Source organism: Nelumbo nucifera, chromosome 3, assembly GCF_055504915.1.
Source record: "Nelumbo nucifera cultivar China Antique chromosome 3, China Antique-T2T, whole genome shotgun sequence".
NCBI classification, from domain to species: domain Eukaryota; kingdom Viridiplantae; phylum Streptophyta; class Magnoliopsida; order Proteales; family Nelumbonaceae; genus Nelumbo; species Nelumbo nucifera.
Window position 1 is genome coordinate 28,307,465 of NC_142651.1, and position 17,356 is coordinate 28,324,820.

The window sequence follows — 17,356 nt, forward strand, 5'->3', positions numbered from 1 at the left end:
TTTTTTTCCCTAGTATTTCCACGGTATTGACCAAATACTAGAGGGCAATTTATCTTTGGTGTATTGTCAACTATACCCTTCAGTGTCCTGCCATTACATATTAATAGTTGGAAATGAGAAATGGTAGGAAGCAACGAGTTTATGCAATTCTTAGTTTCTTCCACCCTACAGCGGCGAAGTATCAAGAATTGCATAGAGAGTAGCAAAGGAAAATGTGTATATGATTCTTTGTATATATGCTTATGAGAATGTGCTGTATCATGTATGGTGGTGGTGGAAGGCTCTAACTATGGAATAAATTACACAAACATCAGACTCTTTAAGTACATCTCCTTCAATTTATATTTCCTTTTATCTTTTAATGAAAGAGGGATAAAATCTAGAAAAAAGAAATAACAGAAAATTAGTACATAACTCCACAGAATTTGTAATTATCAAGAGAATGATTTAAGATGGGTTTTTGAGAATTTTCTTATTTGCATTTCTCTGTAACAAACAATTGATAACATGCCCAAATGAGAAGTCATAGAAGCTCAAATTTCCAAGATTCTTGATCCAAAACTATTCTTGGGTACTCGCGAGGAGGAGAATCAACGGCTAGTTTTCGGTCACCATCTTCACAAATCAAGTCCCAATAGTTGAAATCATCCCAGAAGCCATTGTTGTCGTATTGAAGCCAGTCAAAACTTGAGAACTGCAAGTCTTCAAGCATACCAGATGAACCAGAGGAAGATGAAGAGGAAGAAGTTGATGAAGAAGGTAAGCAGGGGGCTAGAATCTCATCAAATTCAATCATGGGGACTTCATCAGTGCAGAAAGCATCATTTTTCTCTGTATGGCTAAATGGGCTCGTACTACTTTTTTCTTCCTCTGTAATCTCAGTAACAGATGACTGCAAGGAAGTCTCTGGTCCCTTGTTCTGGTCTTCTTCACATATGGCAGCCACAGAACACTTTTCTTGCTCTGGCTGTTTCTGTTGTTGTGGTTGATCAATTGAAATAGAAATTGGTTTGTGGGTGACAGGATCAATTCCCATCTTCCTCAATTTTTTCTTGATGTGGGTGTTCCAGTGGTTCTTTATCTCATTATCAGTTCTACCAGGGAGATGAGATGCAATTTTGGACCATCTGCAAAATCAAGAAAAAACAGAAACTATCAGGAGAATGTGACATGGAGGATTAGAAAACTTAGCCAATAAGATCAATTAATTGTGGAAACAGCAAAGAATAAAAGACTAAACAGAGAGATAAAGAGAGAAGGAAAATAAAGAAGAAGAACCTGTTGCCAAGGCGAGCATGGAGATCAATAACCATCTGTTCCTCAGATTCTGATAGCAAGCCCCTTTTCAAATCAGGCCTGAGATAGTTTGTCCATCTAAGCCTGCAACTCTTCCCACACCTCAACAATCCTGCAACAGTTGAAACCACAAACAAATTCAGCGAACAATAATTGAACAAGAGAACTATTTTCTTGTCTTAAACTCAAGTTCAATGACCTCTTCTCTTTCACCTGTCTTCTCTTTTTTCTTATATCCTCTTCGTTTTATAAGCAAAATCCATTTTTCTTTCCTAAACCAAATTTTATTTTGTCTAATCCAGAAGCACCCATTACTAGATTTCTCAAAAAAAAAAAATTCAGATTTCCAAAACCCAGAAAAATCTTACAAACTTGGACAATCCTAGAGATGGAAACCAGCCACCAAAAGAGCCCACCCATAAACCACTCTGTTTCTCTGCATCTCTCTATTCTATTTATTGATTATAAGCCTAATTGAGTAAAGAGCTCAATTGGGTTTTGAGAAATTGTGATCTGTTTAGACCTGCAAGCTTAGGAACAGCTCTCCAGCAGCATTGGCCATTAGTGAGGATGAAGTTGATGAGCTTCTTGTCCTCGTCAGCTGTCCATGGTCCCTTCTTCAGTCCAACTTTGTCACAGCAAGGTTGCCTTCCCATCTTCTAACACAAACCAACCCGACCCAGAAAGCAAAAAAAGATTGTATCGAGAGAAACAGAACGGGAGAAGAAAAACAAGGATGAATTCAGAAAGAGAGAGGAGCAGATAACTAGGAGAATGTAAAAGCCACCACCTTGATTTATAAACCAATCCCCCCCCACCCCCACAAGACAAAGGGCCCTCCGCCCCTCCCTCTTGTGAAACACAAGACTTTTCACACGTGCTGATCACCCACGTGGGACGTCCTCTTCAGAAAGCGCCACCTCATCCGATGCCTTTGCTTGCGTTTCACTCCCCAAACACCTCAATAGAGAAAACCAGATAACATAACAAAATCTTGAAAAAAAAGGAATAAAGAAGAGCAATTATTTCTCTTGTTTATTTTTATTTTTATTTTTCAATTATGCTACTGTACATGGTAACACTAACACTACACAGTACTCCTACATACAAAACAAGTAGCCATGCATTGTTGCCATACTGGACCCACCATTCACTTGATGGGCATCAGCCAATAGAATCAGAGTAGCTGGCCTGGAACATCACAATCCCAAAGACAATGGACCCATTAAATTAATCATTGATTCATTGTACATTGATAAAAGTGTTTTATTTTATGTTTGCAACAATACAGTAGCGGGACCATCTCAGGCTCTGCTTTTATTATTTTATTTTTTATTATAATTTCAACAATTACTTGAGGGTTCAACACTTCAATTCAATTGGGTTGATGATGAATTCTCCCACTTTTTAAATGTTTGTTTTTCAGTGGAATCTGATTTCCCGGGATATTAGGATTCCTTCCTAAATTACACCAAGGCCATATTTTGTTCAGGAAATCAGGAAACAATAAATGCAGGATAGTAAAATAAATTAATAATCTGGCTCTGATTTTTCTAAGAGAAAATCTGATTTTCCACAATCCTCTCAGGCTTTTTCTCAAAAATCTTTACCAAGAATGGTGGACACGTGGGCTTACGCTGACCGTTGGACTAGTGGGCCACCGGCCCGCTACTGTACTGATGAAAGATAAAGATTGACATGGTGTGAGATGAGCGTGATGTAACTTCCAGCTTTTACAGTCGGTAATGGAAATGGAAGTACAGGGGACAGGGCCAGGCCATCGATCAAAGCCGGTTACCATATTTGTCATGTGGACCCCACAAAGGTGCCCATGGAAGCTGACTAGCCGAGCAGAGCAGTGGTAGAATTTTATACAAATGAGATTGATTCTGTGAAGAGTTAAGACTTTAGAGGCAAAGGAAAAAGTAGTGGTCAATACAACTTTACGAGGACAACTTCCACTTGCCACCAAATTTTGACAGTGCCAACTGCCAAGGTTTTTATATAAAGCCCGAAAAAGTCAGTAAATTCAGGTAGATATGCATTTTATTTTAATGGGTCAATGACCGGTTTGTCAGACTCAGGCCGGATGCAAACGAATGTTGGTCAATGGGTCATGAACGGTTTGATCATCCAACCGGTTTAAAGAACTAGTAATTGATTAAGATTTATGGTGGAAAGCCAAAAATTTGGTGAAAATGGTTGAATTTGGATCTAGTGTTTTTTTTTTTTCGAATGCCCAAAAATAAAGTTGGTGACCAACCAAATACTAAAAACAGTGCTTTTCCAAAAGGTCTATCTCAAAAAGCGACTTTTTCAAAAATTCATTTAGGCCAAAAATCACTCACATATATATTAGGGTTATATTTGAACAAATCAGCATTTCTTAGAATTGGGCATCACTCACATATACTTAGTTTCTGGTCCAAACGGTCTGGATGTAAAGCCAAGCCAGACTATGACTTAATCATCTGTTAAAACAAAGGTGCATGGCTTCACTTTATCTCAAAAGCCTGAACTCATCAGCTCAGCAAGGGCTCAAGAGAATTAAAGACCCTTGCATCAGTTTGCAAGGCTGAGCCTAAATCAATTACCAGGGAAAATTCCTTTCTCCTTTCGTTTTCTAAAAGAATGATTTGGTCATTGAATTTGATGCCCAAAAAGGAGGAGGGCATTTCTCCCTCTCAAAGGAGTTGTTGAGATATGAAAGCTTAGTTTTTAGTTTTCATATAAGGCTGCTTTCAGAAATATTTCATCATCCTTATCGTCATCCTCGCATAGCAGAGTCAACAGCAGTAGTCGTGTGCATTACTATTCCACTTTCTTGGTACAAATTTGAGAATGATTTTTCATACTTGATTGAGCTCCTATTAAAACAAGTTTAACAGTTCAAAATAAAGGTATATTTCGATTAAGGCTGCATTTGATTGTAATGGAAAAATCCTCTGTGTTAAAGAGAGTCGACGGAAAAGTGGTTTATATCGATTTCCGATCTAAACTTTACATCCCAAACAAATGACCGAGAAAGTGAACCGGGTGTGGAGTTTTACACCGGTCTGCTTTTACACATCCTAAGGCTCTGTTTGGGAAGAATGCAAATGTGGATTCAGTGCATATAGGCATTTCAGTCAATTGCTAGTATTTTATAATAATGCATTTGTTTCTTGACAATGACACAGATTTTAAGACATGTTTACATTTAAAATGAGAACAAAAGTAAATTTATCAATGCAAAACTAAACTAATTTAAAATTTACATGGACCAGAATGCATTCTATATATTTGTATTTGCATTCTTCCCAAATGGAGTCTAATTAATTGCCACACATGCACAAACTCATATTCAAATACCATGAATCTAACAGTGATATATAGATGGTGATGATCAAGGTTCAAAATATCACAATGTATCAGCATGTATTGACTGATACATGTTGGTTTTTAAACCCACCACACCCTAAATAAGAGGATGAATGTTAATACCCTCCCCATATATACTTCTTTTTTTTTTTTTAATTTCTTTTGATGGGCTACACAATTGGGGGTAGCCCATCCTCCAACTCAAGTGCAGGTGGGATTCGATACTACGACAACAGGAGACCTTACCAATAACCAGCTGGTTGGCACCTTACTAAACATAACATTATCAACATCTCTCCTCATAGATACTTTGACTTGATTCTTGAAGCCCAAACCATTCTTAATCCTAGTGTATCACCCTTTTGAATTGCTCCATATGGTTGATACCCTTCCCATATATACTTTGATTTAATTCCTGAAGCCTAAAACATTCTTAACCTTAGACTATTTTTTATTTGAAGGAAGGGGTAGGGAAAGGTAGAAAAACCTATAAAAGATTTGTAAAGGTTTTTCTTCCTTTCCCTACTTCTTCCTCCAAAACAAACACAGCCTTAATGTATCGCCTAAGGGTGTCAATTGGACTGGATTTGGTCCAATCCGGTCCAGTCCAATGTGAGTCCATTATAAATGGACCAGGTCCAATCTGGCCCAATAAATATTTTGGACCATTTTGGATCGGTCCAAATCAATGTCTGGACCATCCAATCTGTTCAAATTCATTTTGATTTAGATTGGTTTCAACCCAAACCTGGTCCATTGACACCTATATTCTTATCTTATATCAATGGACTAGATATTGACTTAATCCAACCCAATCCAATATAAATTTATTATGGATGTATCAGGTCCAATCCAATTTAATAAATATTTTGGACCGGATTGGTCCAATCCAATATGTCTTATTGGTCCATCCAATCTATCCAAATTAATTTTTGACTGAATGGGGTCCAATCCAAAACCGGTCCATTGACACCCTTTATATCCCCCTTTGAATCGCTCCATATGGTTAATACCTTTGCCAAGATATACTTTGTTTTTAATCTTAGTGTATCATCCCTTTGAATCGCATACTTTGAATGATACATATTCATAATTCATATGGGAGTTAAAGTAACTCTCTCTCTCTCTCTCACACACACAATATCATCTACATGCACTTTTTTTTTTCTTATCTAGCTAAAATACTACAGATATTCCATTACTAAATTATCATTAAAACATACGTCATTCACTTCCTATTTTTACTAGCTTTTTTTTTTATATTGATGTCAAATATGAAAAGTTTCGCTCAACCTTCATGATGAGAAAAAAAAATCATGATGAAATAAATTTTTACTATAATTTTTTGTTTAATTGAATTACTTAAGATAAACAAAGAGGATAAAATTATATAATTTTTTTTAAATGCTACAAGAGATTATGGGATAGAAGTTGCCAATGGAAAGAGATATGGAGAACCATATCGACTCATGTCGGTAATACCCATAGCAATTAATCTCTCTTGGTAGGTACTGATTTGATATATAGATAAATACATAGAGACAGTTCCTGGTAAGGATGTGAAACAGAATTTGATAAATATTTGATAATTACTTTTTTTTCTTTCATAAATGAAGATAATTAAAAATATTTAACTTGAATATGCTATTCACAATTTGATAAATACCCATGAAGACCTTTCTGCTAACAATTGATTAAAGACCCAGAAAAAATGATTTTCCATAAGAGAGATGACGGTGCAGGAAAGCAAACACTGAGATAAACAATATATACCCTATAGCGTACTGTTCATCACTTATTGGCTCAAAATTTGGTGATACTTGAAAAAAATTATTGTTTTTCTTGTTCATTTTTCAACTAAACAGTGGTGATTATAGTGGGATTTACATGGTTTTTGCCAATGTTTTCCAAGCTGGACTGGATCGAATGATCGGATCGAATGGATTTGATATGAAAGGACATAAAAGGGATGGAAATAAGTTAAGGTTGGTTAGATATGAAAGGACATAAAAGGGATGAATGGATTTGATTGGACAAAAGGGCAGTTTACCAAACAAACGTTGAAGGTATGCAGACAAGTGAATATATATTAAAGACCAAGTAATACATAGAGTTGAGGACGAGTGCACGTTTTAGTTATTTTTCTTCTTTTATTAATGAGAATTAAAGATATGTTAATACATGATTTGATAAATATTAAGGCTGCGTTTGGTTGCAATGCAAATAAATTTGCATTGATGTAAAACCATGGCAGTGCAAATTATTTGAGTGTAAATTCTGACTTATTTTTGTTTTAAATTTTAGCTTATTTTGTTTGATTATAGTACAAATGAAGTAAATTAAGAAATGAAGCAGAATAAAGTAAAATTAAACAAAAATTTACATATTTTACATTTGCACTCTCATGCATTCGTACTAATACAAATAAAATTGTGCTACAACCAAACACAACCTAAAAACCATTTTCTGGTAAGTATGAACACACTCGGGATTTCCTGCTCACTTCTCCTATCCACTCTCTACCCGCTGTGAATTGGAGCTACACATCTCTATTTTGAATTGAGAGAGGTGTGACTGCAATTCATGGCGAATAGAGAGTGAGTATGAGAAGTGAATAGGAAATCTGGGCTTGTATGAACCGACCTTTCTATTTTTGGAATGGGATATTTACGGAATCCCCATGAATAGGATCAAACCTTATTCCATGGTATTTACATGAGATTCCTCTTTCTTATTCTTAAGCAAGCCCCCGAGAGGGCTTAGTTGATCCATGATTTATGTTTCATCTTTCGTTTCCTTTTCGTTTGTTTCGAGAAAGATATCGATCAATTCCTTGGTGATTTCTTAAGAAGGGTGAATGGTATGGATTTAGAACTATATCTTTTCCTTTTTTATAACCACCACTGTTTTTAAAATCAGACCGGACCGGACGGTCAGATCAGAAAAACCGGAAACCAGTCACCTGACCGATTCCTTTTTCCTCCAAAATCATTTTTCCACCAAAACCATTAATTTTGATCAACAAACTGCTGAACCAACCGATTAACCATTCAAACCGATAACCAGACCCCTGACCGGTTCGATCACCGATTCGTTTTTAAAAATCATGATAACCACACAATATTCTCAAGAAGTTGCTTTTATTCACGGTTCATTAGTGCTGCTACCATACGTTGGTTGGTATGTATGTAATTAAGACACCATGCATGTCATGCTTACATCATTGAACCATTGTTGTAGTTTGGTTGAAAATCTATAAAGTAATGCTCTATTTTGCTAGTACCAGAACCACGTGTTGGATATTTTTGTAAATAACGCTGAACCATGCTGTTTGGTTGAAAGTAATGTTAACCAGAACCATGCATGTATTATAGGTTTGTAAACAAAATGAAACACAAACACAATTACGAACCAAACACCATTCAAGTTGAATCAAATTCGTCAAATATTTTAATTAGTAATTCCGAACTTCAACGATGTTGTGCATCATTTTTTATGATTAATTTTTTCATATTTTATTTCTCTATCCATATTTATATCTATACTATTATAAATTAAAAGTGCAATGAGAGTGTAAAATTTTTGTTTGATTAAAATATCCCAGTTTTTTAATTTGGTCATTTTTCTAAATGTAAAGACAAAACTGCAATTTGAATTATAACTTTTCTCTTCCTTCAAATCTCTTTCATTAAATCTTATATTTAATGTATTAAATCCCATTATTATTTTTGAATCCTGTATTTAAGCCATTTTTCCACCAATAAATTTTATCATTTGGATCTATGTTTAATATTTTTAACAATATAAAATACGTGTTTTTAAAATTGACCCAAAATGGAACCGCTCTTCTATCTTGGTGGCAAGTAAGAAATTCAACCATTTGGGTCAAATGATTAATTCATCATGTCATAATTAAATAACAAAATTTTTTAAATAGAAATAAATATAAAAATAGAAAATATAGAAAAGCGGGCACATCTCTAATGTTTGATATTAATCATATTAAAAAAACAAGTGTAATAAATATTAATTATTCTTATTAATGTTGGAATGAAATATAAATTTAAAGATAATCTAAAAATAAAAAAAATATTTTTGTGGTGGTAGAGCAATAATTAATCTTTTTGAGTCAAATGTGTCAGCCCTTGATATCATAATCATAATTAAATAAAAAATTAAAAAATATGGAAAGCACAAAAACATTGTGTAATGATAAAGAAATTTTGTAAAAAACATTTAGACACGTATCTAACATTTTATATTAATCATAAGAAAAATAAGTGTGATAAATAATAGTTGTTTTTATTGATGTTGGATACTATAGTCGAATAAGACTACAACCAATCCTACTTTTAGTGTTTAATTAACAAGAAAAAATTGAGAAAGAGGAAGAGGATAAGAGAAGAGAGGAGAGGAGGAGAAGAAGAGTTCGAAGGGGAGATTAGAAAAGGATAGGATTATAGATCTGCCGCCCCTCTCTTACTATTTATATTAATTCTCAAATAAAGATAAAAGGGCTGAAATACCCTTACTGTTTACATGGCAAAAATAAAAGACTGACTGAAATAACTACCAACTACCAACTAATTGCCGACTATAGTCATACAAGTACAGTATAGTGGGGACCACATCAGTGTTCTCTACATATATAAAATATAAAATTTAAAACTAACCAAAAAATGAAATTGTTTTCCTAATGGTGGGTTAATAGTTTAACCTTCTAAGTCATATGTGTTAACCCCTGATCTCATAATTAAATAATAAAAATTAAAAAAAAAGATAAAAATACAAAAAATATGAAAAACATAGAAACTTTGTAAAAAAACATTTGGACAAATCTCTAATATCTTATATTAATCATATTAAAAATTAAACATGATATACAAGAATTATGACTTAAAAATTAAACTAACTCAAAAGTGAAAATTTTTCCTATTTAGTGGAAGATAAAAAATATATTTAGGTTGAATATTTAAACCCATGATGTCATAATTAAATAATAAAAATAAAAAGATAAAAAAACAAAAAATATTTATGATGTAAAAGCATTTCTAATGTTTTACATTAGCTAACCATATTAAAAAATAAGGAATAATTGATTTTATTGATGATGAAAATAAAATACAAATTTAAAACCAACCAAAAAATGAAGTTATTTTCCTGTTTTGTGTCAAGTCAAGAATTTAAGGCCCTCTTTTATAGTACTTTTTAAAGTAATTTTCATATTTTTGAAAGTATGAAAGTACAAGAAGTATATGAGCACATTTGTTTGATGTGTTTTTTTACTTTTAGAAAACACAAAGTAAAAGTATAAAAAACATAGAAAGCAAGAAGCCAGTTTTTGATATTTTGTGCTTTTCGCCCCCCTGAGAAGTATACAGTGTACCAACCACACATGTAATACTTATACACTCTACCATGTAGTGGCATATATGAATGCTATGTGGAAGTATAAGCACATTAATGTATTTAGTGACATGCATGGTTTTCGAACCGCCATTGACTCAGACAGTTGGGCCCGAGAACCGTCTAGGCAATTGGTTCCGTTTTACCCCAAACCTGATCCCTAGGACTATGGAAAAAAACTATTGAATCAGTCAATGACCCGTTGACTTGGGTGGTCGAACCGCCAACCCGTTCAATGGTTTTTGGCTACTTTTTATTTTTAATTATTATTTTTTAAATTTTGTTAGAACAGGCCACCCATTGAATCGGATGGTCGAATCGTCAACCTAGAAACTAGTGGCTAGAATGGTTCTATTTCTGGGTTGTTTTTAAAACCATGGTGACATATGCTACTGACATGCAATAACATCGACTTATTTTCAAATGCCATATGTGGCATTTTTATACGTTGTCATGTGGCATCCACATGTCATTGATCCAACATTAAGATGCAACATTGCATCTAAACATAATTAATGATATATGTATGCCACACATGGCATGTACTAGCATTGACTTACTTTTAAATGCCACATGACATCCATATATGCTTCTATTGGCATCCACATGTCATTGACTCATATTTAGATATCATATGGCATCCACATGTTATTGACATACATTCAAATGCCATATAACATCATATATAGATGCCATGTGGCATGTGTACGTATAAAACATTTTGTTGTATATCCAAACCAAGGTTTTAAAACATTCATTGACCTAGATGGTTGAATCGTATTGGCCGAAAACCAGTTATGCCACTGGTTCCGTTTTTACCCTAAACAACTATCTTGTAAAAAAACTGTTGAAATAGCCAACAAATTATTGATCCAAGCGGTTGAACTGTTGAACCATTTGACTCGGATAGCGGTCAGTGGATTAACTTAAAAAATCCAAATGAAGAAATTAAAAAAATTAATTTTATATCCCAAGCTACCAATCTTGTTCGAGAATTAGGGTTTACTTTATCTTTTACTTTTCCAAATTTTCAGACCTACCTCGTTATCTTCTTCATACCTCAAAATGAATGACCTTCCAACTCCCCGATTCCCAACTTCTTTAAGATCTACTTGCATCAACGTATGGATTTAGTGAGCCTTCAATTACAATGGCAAATGGCATTGAAGGCCATCTTGGATAGTGAATAACCATACCGGCAACTGACGGTTCTTTTGACTCTTTAGCAATAAACCAAAATGGCAAGGAAAAAAAGGTTTATTTTAGTATTTTTCTGTAACTTGCAACCTCGTATGGTTGCTAATCACCAAACCTCCAATAAAGCTGTTGATGTAAGCCAGAAATTCAGAACTGGAATGGCATTCCCCCATTTGGAATGACCATTCCCTGCCCCTCCTTTAGAAATAAAATTCTATTCCTGATGATTCCAATTCCCATTTCCATTCCTGTTTGAGCCAAAAAGACTATGGGAATAGACCATTCCGATTCCAATTCCAAAGGATTTCGATTATGACTCCGATTCTGATTCCGGTTGTGAACCAAATGGACCCTATGATCATTGAAAAAAATCCAAGAAAAAGGATTAAGATCATAAAAAAAAATGAATAGATTAAAACTGACGAATGCACATTCTGTCCTTATTGTGTAAGATATATTTGAAATTTGAGCATCTTCCATGAATGTAGCTCTTAGAATGCTCATTTCTTTCAAAACCACAGTTCCTTGAGTAGCTGAAAATGCCTTTAGCTTTGCCCTTTTTTATAGGCTTGAAAAGTGGTCCTCTCATAATATTTATCTAACTTTTATATTAGAAATATATATTTCATTTTTTATTATTTATTTATGATGTCATAGGTAAATCCATCCAACCTGAATGGTTGAACCACTGACTCAGAAAACGGAGGCAAAAGTGGTTCTATTTTTGGATTGATTTTTAAAACATTGATTCACATGCTATCATTTACTTTTACTTTGAAAAACATGTTTTTGAAAAAATTTCATTCAAACGGTTTTCAGAGTAAAAATATGGAAGCAAAAGCATTGTGTACTTTGTACTTTAATACTATTAAAAGTATAAAGTATAAAGTACCACCAAATAAGGCCTAACTTCTTAGATTAAACGCATCAACCATTCCTGTCATAATTAAATAATAAAAATTAAAAATATGAGAACACACAAAAGTATAAAAATATAAAAACAGTTAGATACATCTCTAATATCGTATATTTATTATATTAAATAAAAATAAGTGTACAAATACATAATTTTATAGACAAAAATTTTGAAAAATTTTAAAAATATATTACTTACTATCATGTATCATCATCATAAAAAATTAAAATTACTATGTACAAAAACATGTACACTATTAAAAAAGACTATACCATTAACTTTCAAATCAATTACAAAGAAAAACCTTTAATTTTCCCATGGGCTTGCTTCATAAAAAATAATAATGAAGTTCACCAACACTATTAACCGAGAAAAAAGAAGCCTATTTTCTGGTGTGAATATATGATTTGATACATACCCATGATACCTCTTTTCTACTATGGGTTAGAGCATCGTTGGTATTTTAGACAACTTGAGTGAACTCGGTTGAATTTCATTTTAGCCAATCCGTGTGAATCAATTCGGTTGTTGAAGAAAAGGAGCGTGTACATTGATTCAATTCAAATTAATTTCCACCGAGTCAAGTTGACTCAGCCAGTACACGTACGGCTTGATTCGTCAAAATTCTAAAACAATGGATTGGAGGCCTGTCATACATACATACATAATATATATATATATATGTGTGTGACAAATTTGTTGGCACACATGATTGGTGCTGACATCGGGTACATTAAGAAATTCCACACAACCCAAACAGCTGCAAACATGTTTTTGATAACTGGACTGGATCGGACGGCCGGACTGGTTGACACAATCAATGATTTTTAATAAAAAGTGATTTTAAAGTAAAACAAAATTGGTTATTTAATCGATTCCCGATTTTTCCGGTCTATTTGATCCAATTTAAATGATCGATTAACATCTCACCAAACATAATTTATAGACTGTCGGTGTATAAGACCCACCTCACAGTAAGCCGGGAGCCATTTCACTTTCAGTTTAGCCCTCCCAAATGGGCACTCAATCTTCATAGAGGGTTTGAAGAAGCCACATTAATTGAAGTAAAAAAAAAAAAGACTTTAATCAATTTTCGCTTTAATTAGTTGTTTACAATAAGTAATTTAATATCAACGTTTTTGAAGCCAGACCCCCATCTGCCAAAATGGAGGGACCCGGCAACCCCAGGATAAGGTCGAAGCATTAATAGAAATTAATTAAACCGAGTAGTTTCACACACTGTTTTCAAAACCGGACTGGACCAGACAGTTGGATCATAAAAATCAGGAATCGGTTATTTGATCGATTTCGTTTTCCTCCAAAACCGTTTTTTTTTTTTAAAATCGTTGATTTTGGTGGTCAGTAAATCGCTAAATTGGCTGGTTAACTATTTAAACGGTTTTGACCGTTTTCCAATATTTTAATTTTTTTATCAGAATGGACTGATCATTCGAGTCGAACAGTCAAACCGTTCGAACTGATAACTAGACCCCTGACCGGTTCGTTTTTAAAAACGATGGTTCCACAAGATCTAGCTACCACGTTTGTTTATTAATATATGTGTATATTAGAAAAAAGACATAAACCCAAATATGGTTACCTACCACGACCAGTTGATATCTGAGAAGTAGCTAGTGAGAAGTTAGATATCATCATCACTCTTGGTATTGGGTCAAAAGAGGACCCAATTACAAAGCAGAATAGAGTCTAACATGCATAAATTTACTTTGTGATATGTACGTACTTATTGGTTGGTTGTGGATGGAGGCAGAAAGTTTCAACTCCCCCACTGCTCGGCCGGTTTAGTGATTGATTTCTCATTACTCACAATATTAGATTTCTGGGCGGGTTTTAATTGTAATTTGTAGTCTTCGAAGGAAACAAAATGAGGACGACTGAAATTGGTTATTGCATGGTTGAGACGTAAGTCCACCCTGGTTTTATGTGCTCACGGGAAGATGGTTTGTGATCTGATCTCAATCAAAAAAAGCCGCTGCACTTCAAACTTCAAACTTCAAACTTTTGCTCTCTAAATTCTTCGCCCAGAATTGACATACACTGAAAAGTGGGAAGTCTCTTTTTTTTTTTCTCTCAACTTGTACTCCTCTCATCAGCTCGCTGCCTCTCCCGCCCCCTAAACCCGCGTTTATTCCCTCCTATCAATTACTCACATATTTATATATCAGGTTCAATGAAACATGACTATGCCCGCGGCTACGACGTAGACTACTTTTCTCTAGACTAGATGGGACATTAATTGCTTCTTCATATACTTATAATTCAACACGTATAATCTTATCCATATATATATATATATATATATATATTTGTTTGTTTGTTTTTTATGGGTTCGGGTTGTATAATTCAATCCTAATTTCCCTTAATTGTCTAAACCGGCCAGGCTCAATTCAATCCGGTCAGGTCCAATTAAGTTAGTATAGTGAATAGTGATGATTTTTCAATATATACATGAAATCTTGGTTAAATTCCTGGCCTTTCTCTACCCAAATCAGCAAGCCGAAATTAAACTGATTTAGATGGCTGGATTTTATCGTCGAATTAATTTCTGTTAAACCAAACCTGATTTATAATATATCCCGGCCACAAGGACTGCCTTTGGTTGAATATCTATATATCAACCAAAATTGACTTGCAATGCCTCAAAACCTATTGCCAGCTCTGATATTCTTTCATAGGGATAGGGAGATATTTTCATGTGGGCTCTTATCAAGAAAGAGAAGGATAAGCATGAAAAATTAATGCAGAGAACTGCCGAAAAAAACAAAAATGCCTACTTGTTTGATTTTGTAGTGGAAATGTAAAATTTTGTTTTTACAACCCTCTTGTGCCTTTGGATCTTTCTTTATGCCTATTGTGCCGCTGTTGGGGTCCGTCCATAAGAGTATGAAACGACATAACAATCTAACTCTGCCTTATCCCCTAAAGACTAAGACATACTGCAAACTAATGGTGAATTATAATACTTTGTTAGTAACTAGGTAGACTACTTCAGAGTATAGAATAGAATCCATGAGACATACAAAACGCGCATTTGACATCATCATATTGCAACTTAGATACAGTCCAAATGATTTTTTGTTTAATATATTATCTGTGCATGCATACATTATAGTTAGCTAGCATTCTCCATTAACACATCTGTTTCAGAGTCCAAGAAAATTGCCTGTTTTTGCAAAGTATAAAAAGAAAATGATAATATGGGTGCGGCTACTGGCTAGGGATTTTGGTCAAATTTCTAAAATTGGCAAAACTATGGAGTTTGCTAATTATGCATGCATGGCTTACACATGACATTTTGGTCGGAATTTTAAATTGAATTGAGTTGTGAAAGAAATTTAAGCCAACCAACTAGGAAACAAACAAGGTTCATATCAAAGGATGACAAATAATAAAAAAGATAGTTGGATGGTTCAAAATTTCTTAAGTAGCCCAATTGGAGAGATTTACTGTTTTTATGTAACCAGTGTTGCCCAAGAACAAAATTGCTACTTGTCTAAAAGTACAAAAATCTCACAGTCAAAACCTTAAATTAACCACTTCGATCTCCAAATGATTTGATTTGATCGATCCCTTGCACATTGCAACAAATTTCTCTCTATTAATCTAGACATAAATGAAAAAGTATAAGGGTTAAATTCAATTTATACATTATTAATTAATTTTGTTGCCAAGCTAAGAGCAAGGGCAGAAATAAAAGCATTTGCACGCACCAACCCAAACAGCTAGCTACCGGATAATATGTCATATATGGAGCAAAATGACAGAAAGTCTATTAGGAAATATATGAGTAATGCAAGTGGGATAAAGGCATTGGAATTTGGAAGAGTTGATGGTTTAACCAGGAAAACTGAACCCAAAGTCGCGCCTTGTTTTGTCATATGGACAACATGCACCTCACTAATGTAATATAGTATATATAGATATAGCCCTTAGTCCTTAGGTCAAGACAATCCATGCTCATGCACAAAATAAGACTTTGGTGGACGGATTCCTTGCAACTTGCTCTTTGTTTGAGATTTTAATAAAATCTATATATAGACAACGATTGCTTTGGCTCCATTTGGAAGTAGTACAAAGTGCAAAATTGAGTCTTTGGCTGTGTTTGGAAACAATGCAAATGGAGTGTAAATCCTGATTCAGGGTAAATTTGCACTCTGGTTCATTTTTGTCTGTGTTTGACAATATTATATTTATATATTGACAAATTACGGATTAATGCATATTTACATTGATAATAAGATATAAAAGTATATCAATAAAAAAGAAGTAAATTTGCATTCAAGTGGGCTTTTGATAAAAAAAAAAAGACATATGCTTTATTGGAATTTGTGTTTGCATCCATTACAACTAAAACTAATCCAAACTTTGCAATTTATATGGACCATTTTACACTCTACATATTTGCATTGTTTCCAAGCTGGCATATTTACAGTGCAAATCTGAAATGGACAAATTTTGCATTAGGTTCAAATTTGCACCCATTGTTTATAACTATGATTTGCAAACCTATCTAATGCAAAATTTGCATTTTTCCCCTCACTTGTACTTTATTGGCAGTGCAAATTTTATATCCCAAAAGCTGATATAAAATTTGCTCCACCTTCCTCTTACCTTAATTCTATTTCATAAAAAGTAGGGGTGCTCATGGTTTGGCATTTTTTTTAAACAAAACTGGTCCTATCGGTTTTTACATTTCCCGAAGCAGTACTACTGGTTTTGGTTTTTATATTTATAACATATATTGTAAATATATATATATATATATATAATATTTATAAATAGAACAAATATATAATGCATATATATTTGTAGGAATAGAGCCACAAATTTTTCATGAGGGAGGCCAAAACCTAAAATGGATTTGGGGGGGGGGGGGATAAATAAATGTGGATGGCCATAGGAGGGCCAACTATTGGGGTAAAGAGTGGGGGGAGAGGGGAAATTTACAATCACAAGTAGGGATTTCTGAACCATAGGAGGGGCCATGGCTCCCCTGGCTTCGCCCCTATTTGTTTGGTTATTCGGTTATTCGGATTTTTATGAGCACCCCTAATAAAAAATGAGAACCATATCATTTTGTTTCTTATGTCACTCCTCACAAACAGATAGAACAAAGTCAAACCTAAAAATTTAAGCTTAGCCTAACTCATGCATTTACAC

At 34.0% G+C, this 17,356-nt stretch overlaps 1 protein-coding gene across 1 annotated transcript; it reads right to left on the reverse strand.

Moving 5' to 3' along the window:
• Positions 1 to 403: 403 nt before the first annotated feature.
• Positions 404 to 2,073, reverse strand: LOC104605071 (transcription factor MYB20-like). The gene is made up of 3 exons (XM_010269718.3): positions 1,820 to 2,073; positions 1,279 to 1,408; positions 404 to 1,127 (listed from the first exon to the last, which is right to left on the reverse strand). Exons 1-3 carry the CDS (start codon positions 1,950 to 1,952, stop codon positions 524 to 526), a joined length of 867 nt encoding a protein of 288 aa, XP_010268020.1. The 5' UTR covers positions 1,953 to 2,073; the 3' UTR covers positions 404 to 523.
• Between the last annotated feature and the right edge of the window lie 15,283 nt (positions 2,074 to 17,356).

Bases quoted from the DNA above. Each gene is read 5' to 3' on its own strand.
- LOC104605071 (XM_010269718.3), bottom strand. From the start codon at position 1,952: ATGGGAAGGCAACCTTGCTGTGACAAAGTTGGACTGAAGAAGGGACCA. The intron at 1,409-1,819 runs GTCTAAACAGAT...CAACTGTTGCAG, and splicing joins AGCTGTTCCTAAGCTTGCAG to GATTGTTGAGGTGTGGGAAG. The intron at 1,128-1,278 runs GTTCTTCTTCTT...TTGATTTTGCAG, and splicing joins CATGCTCGCCTTGGCAACAG to ATGGTCCAAAATTGCATCTC.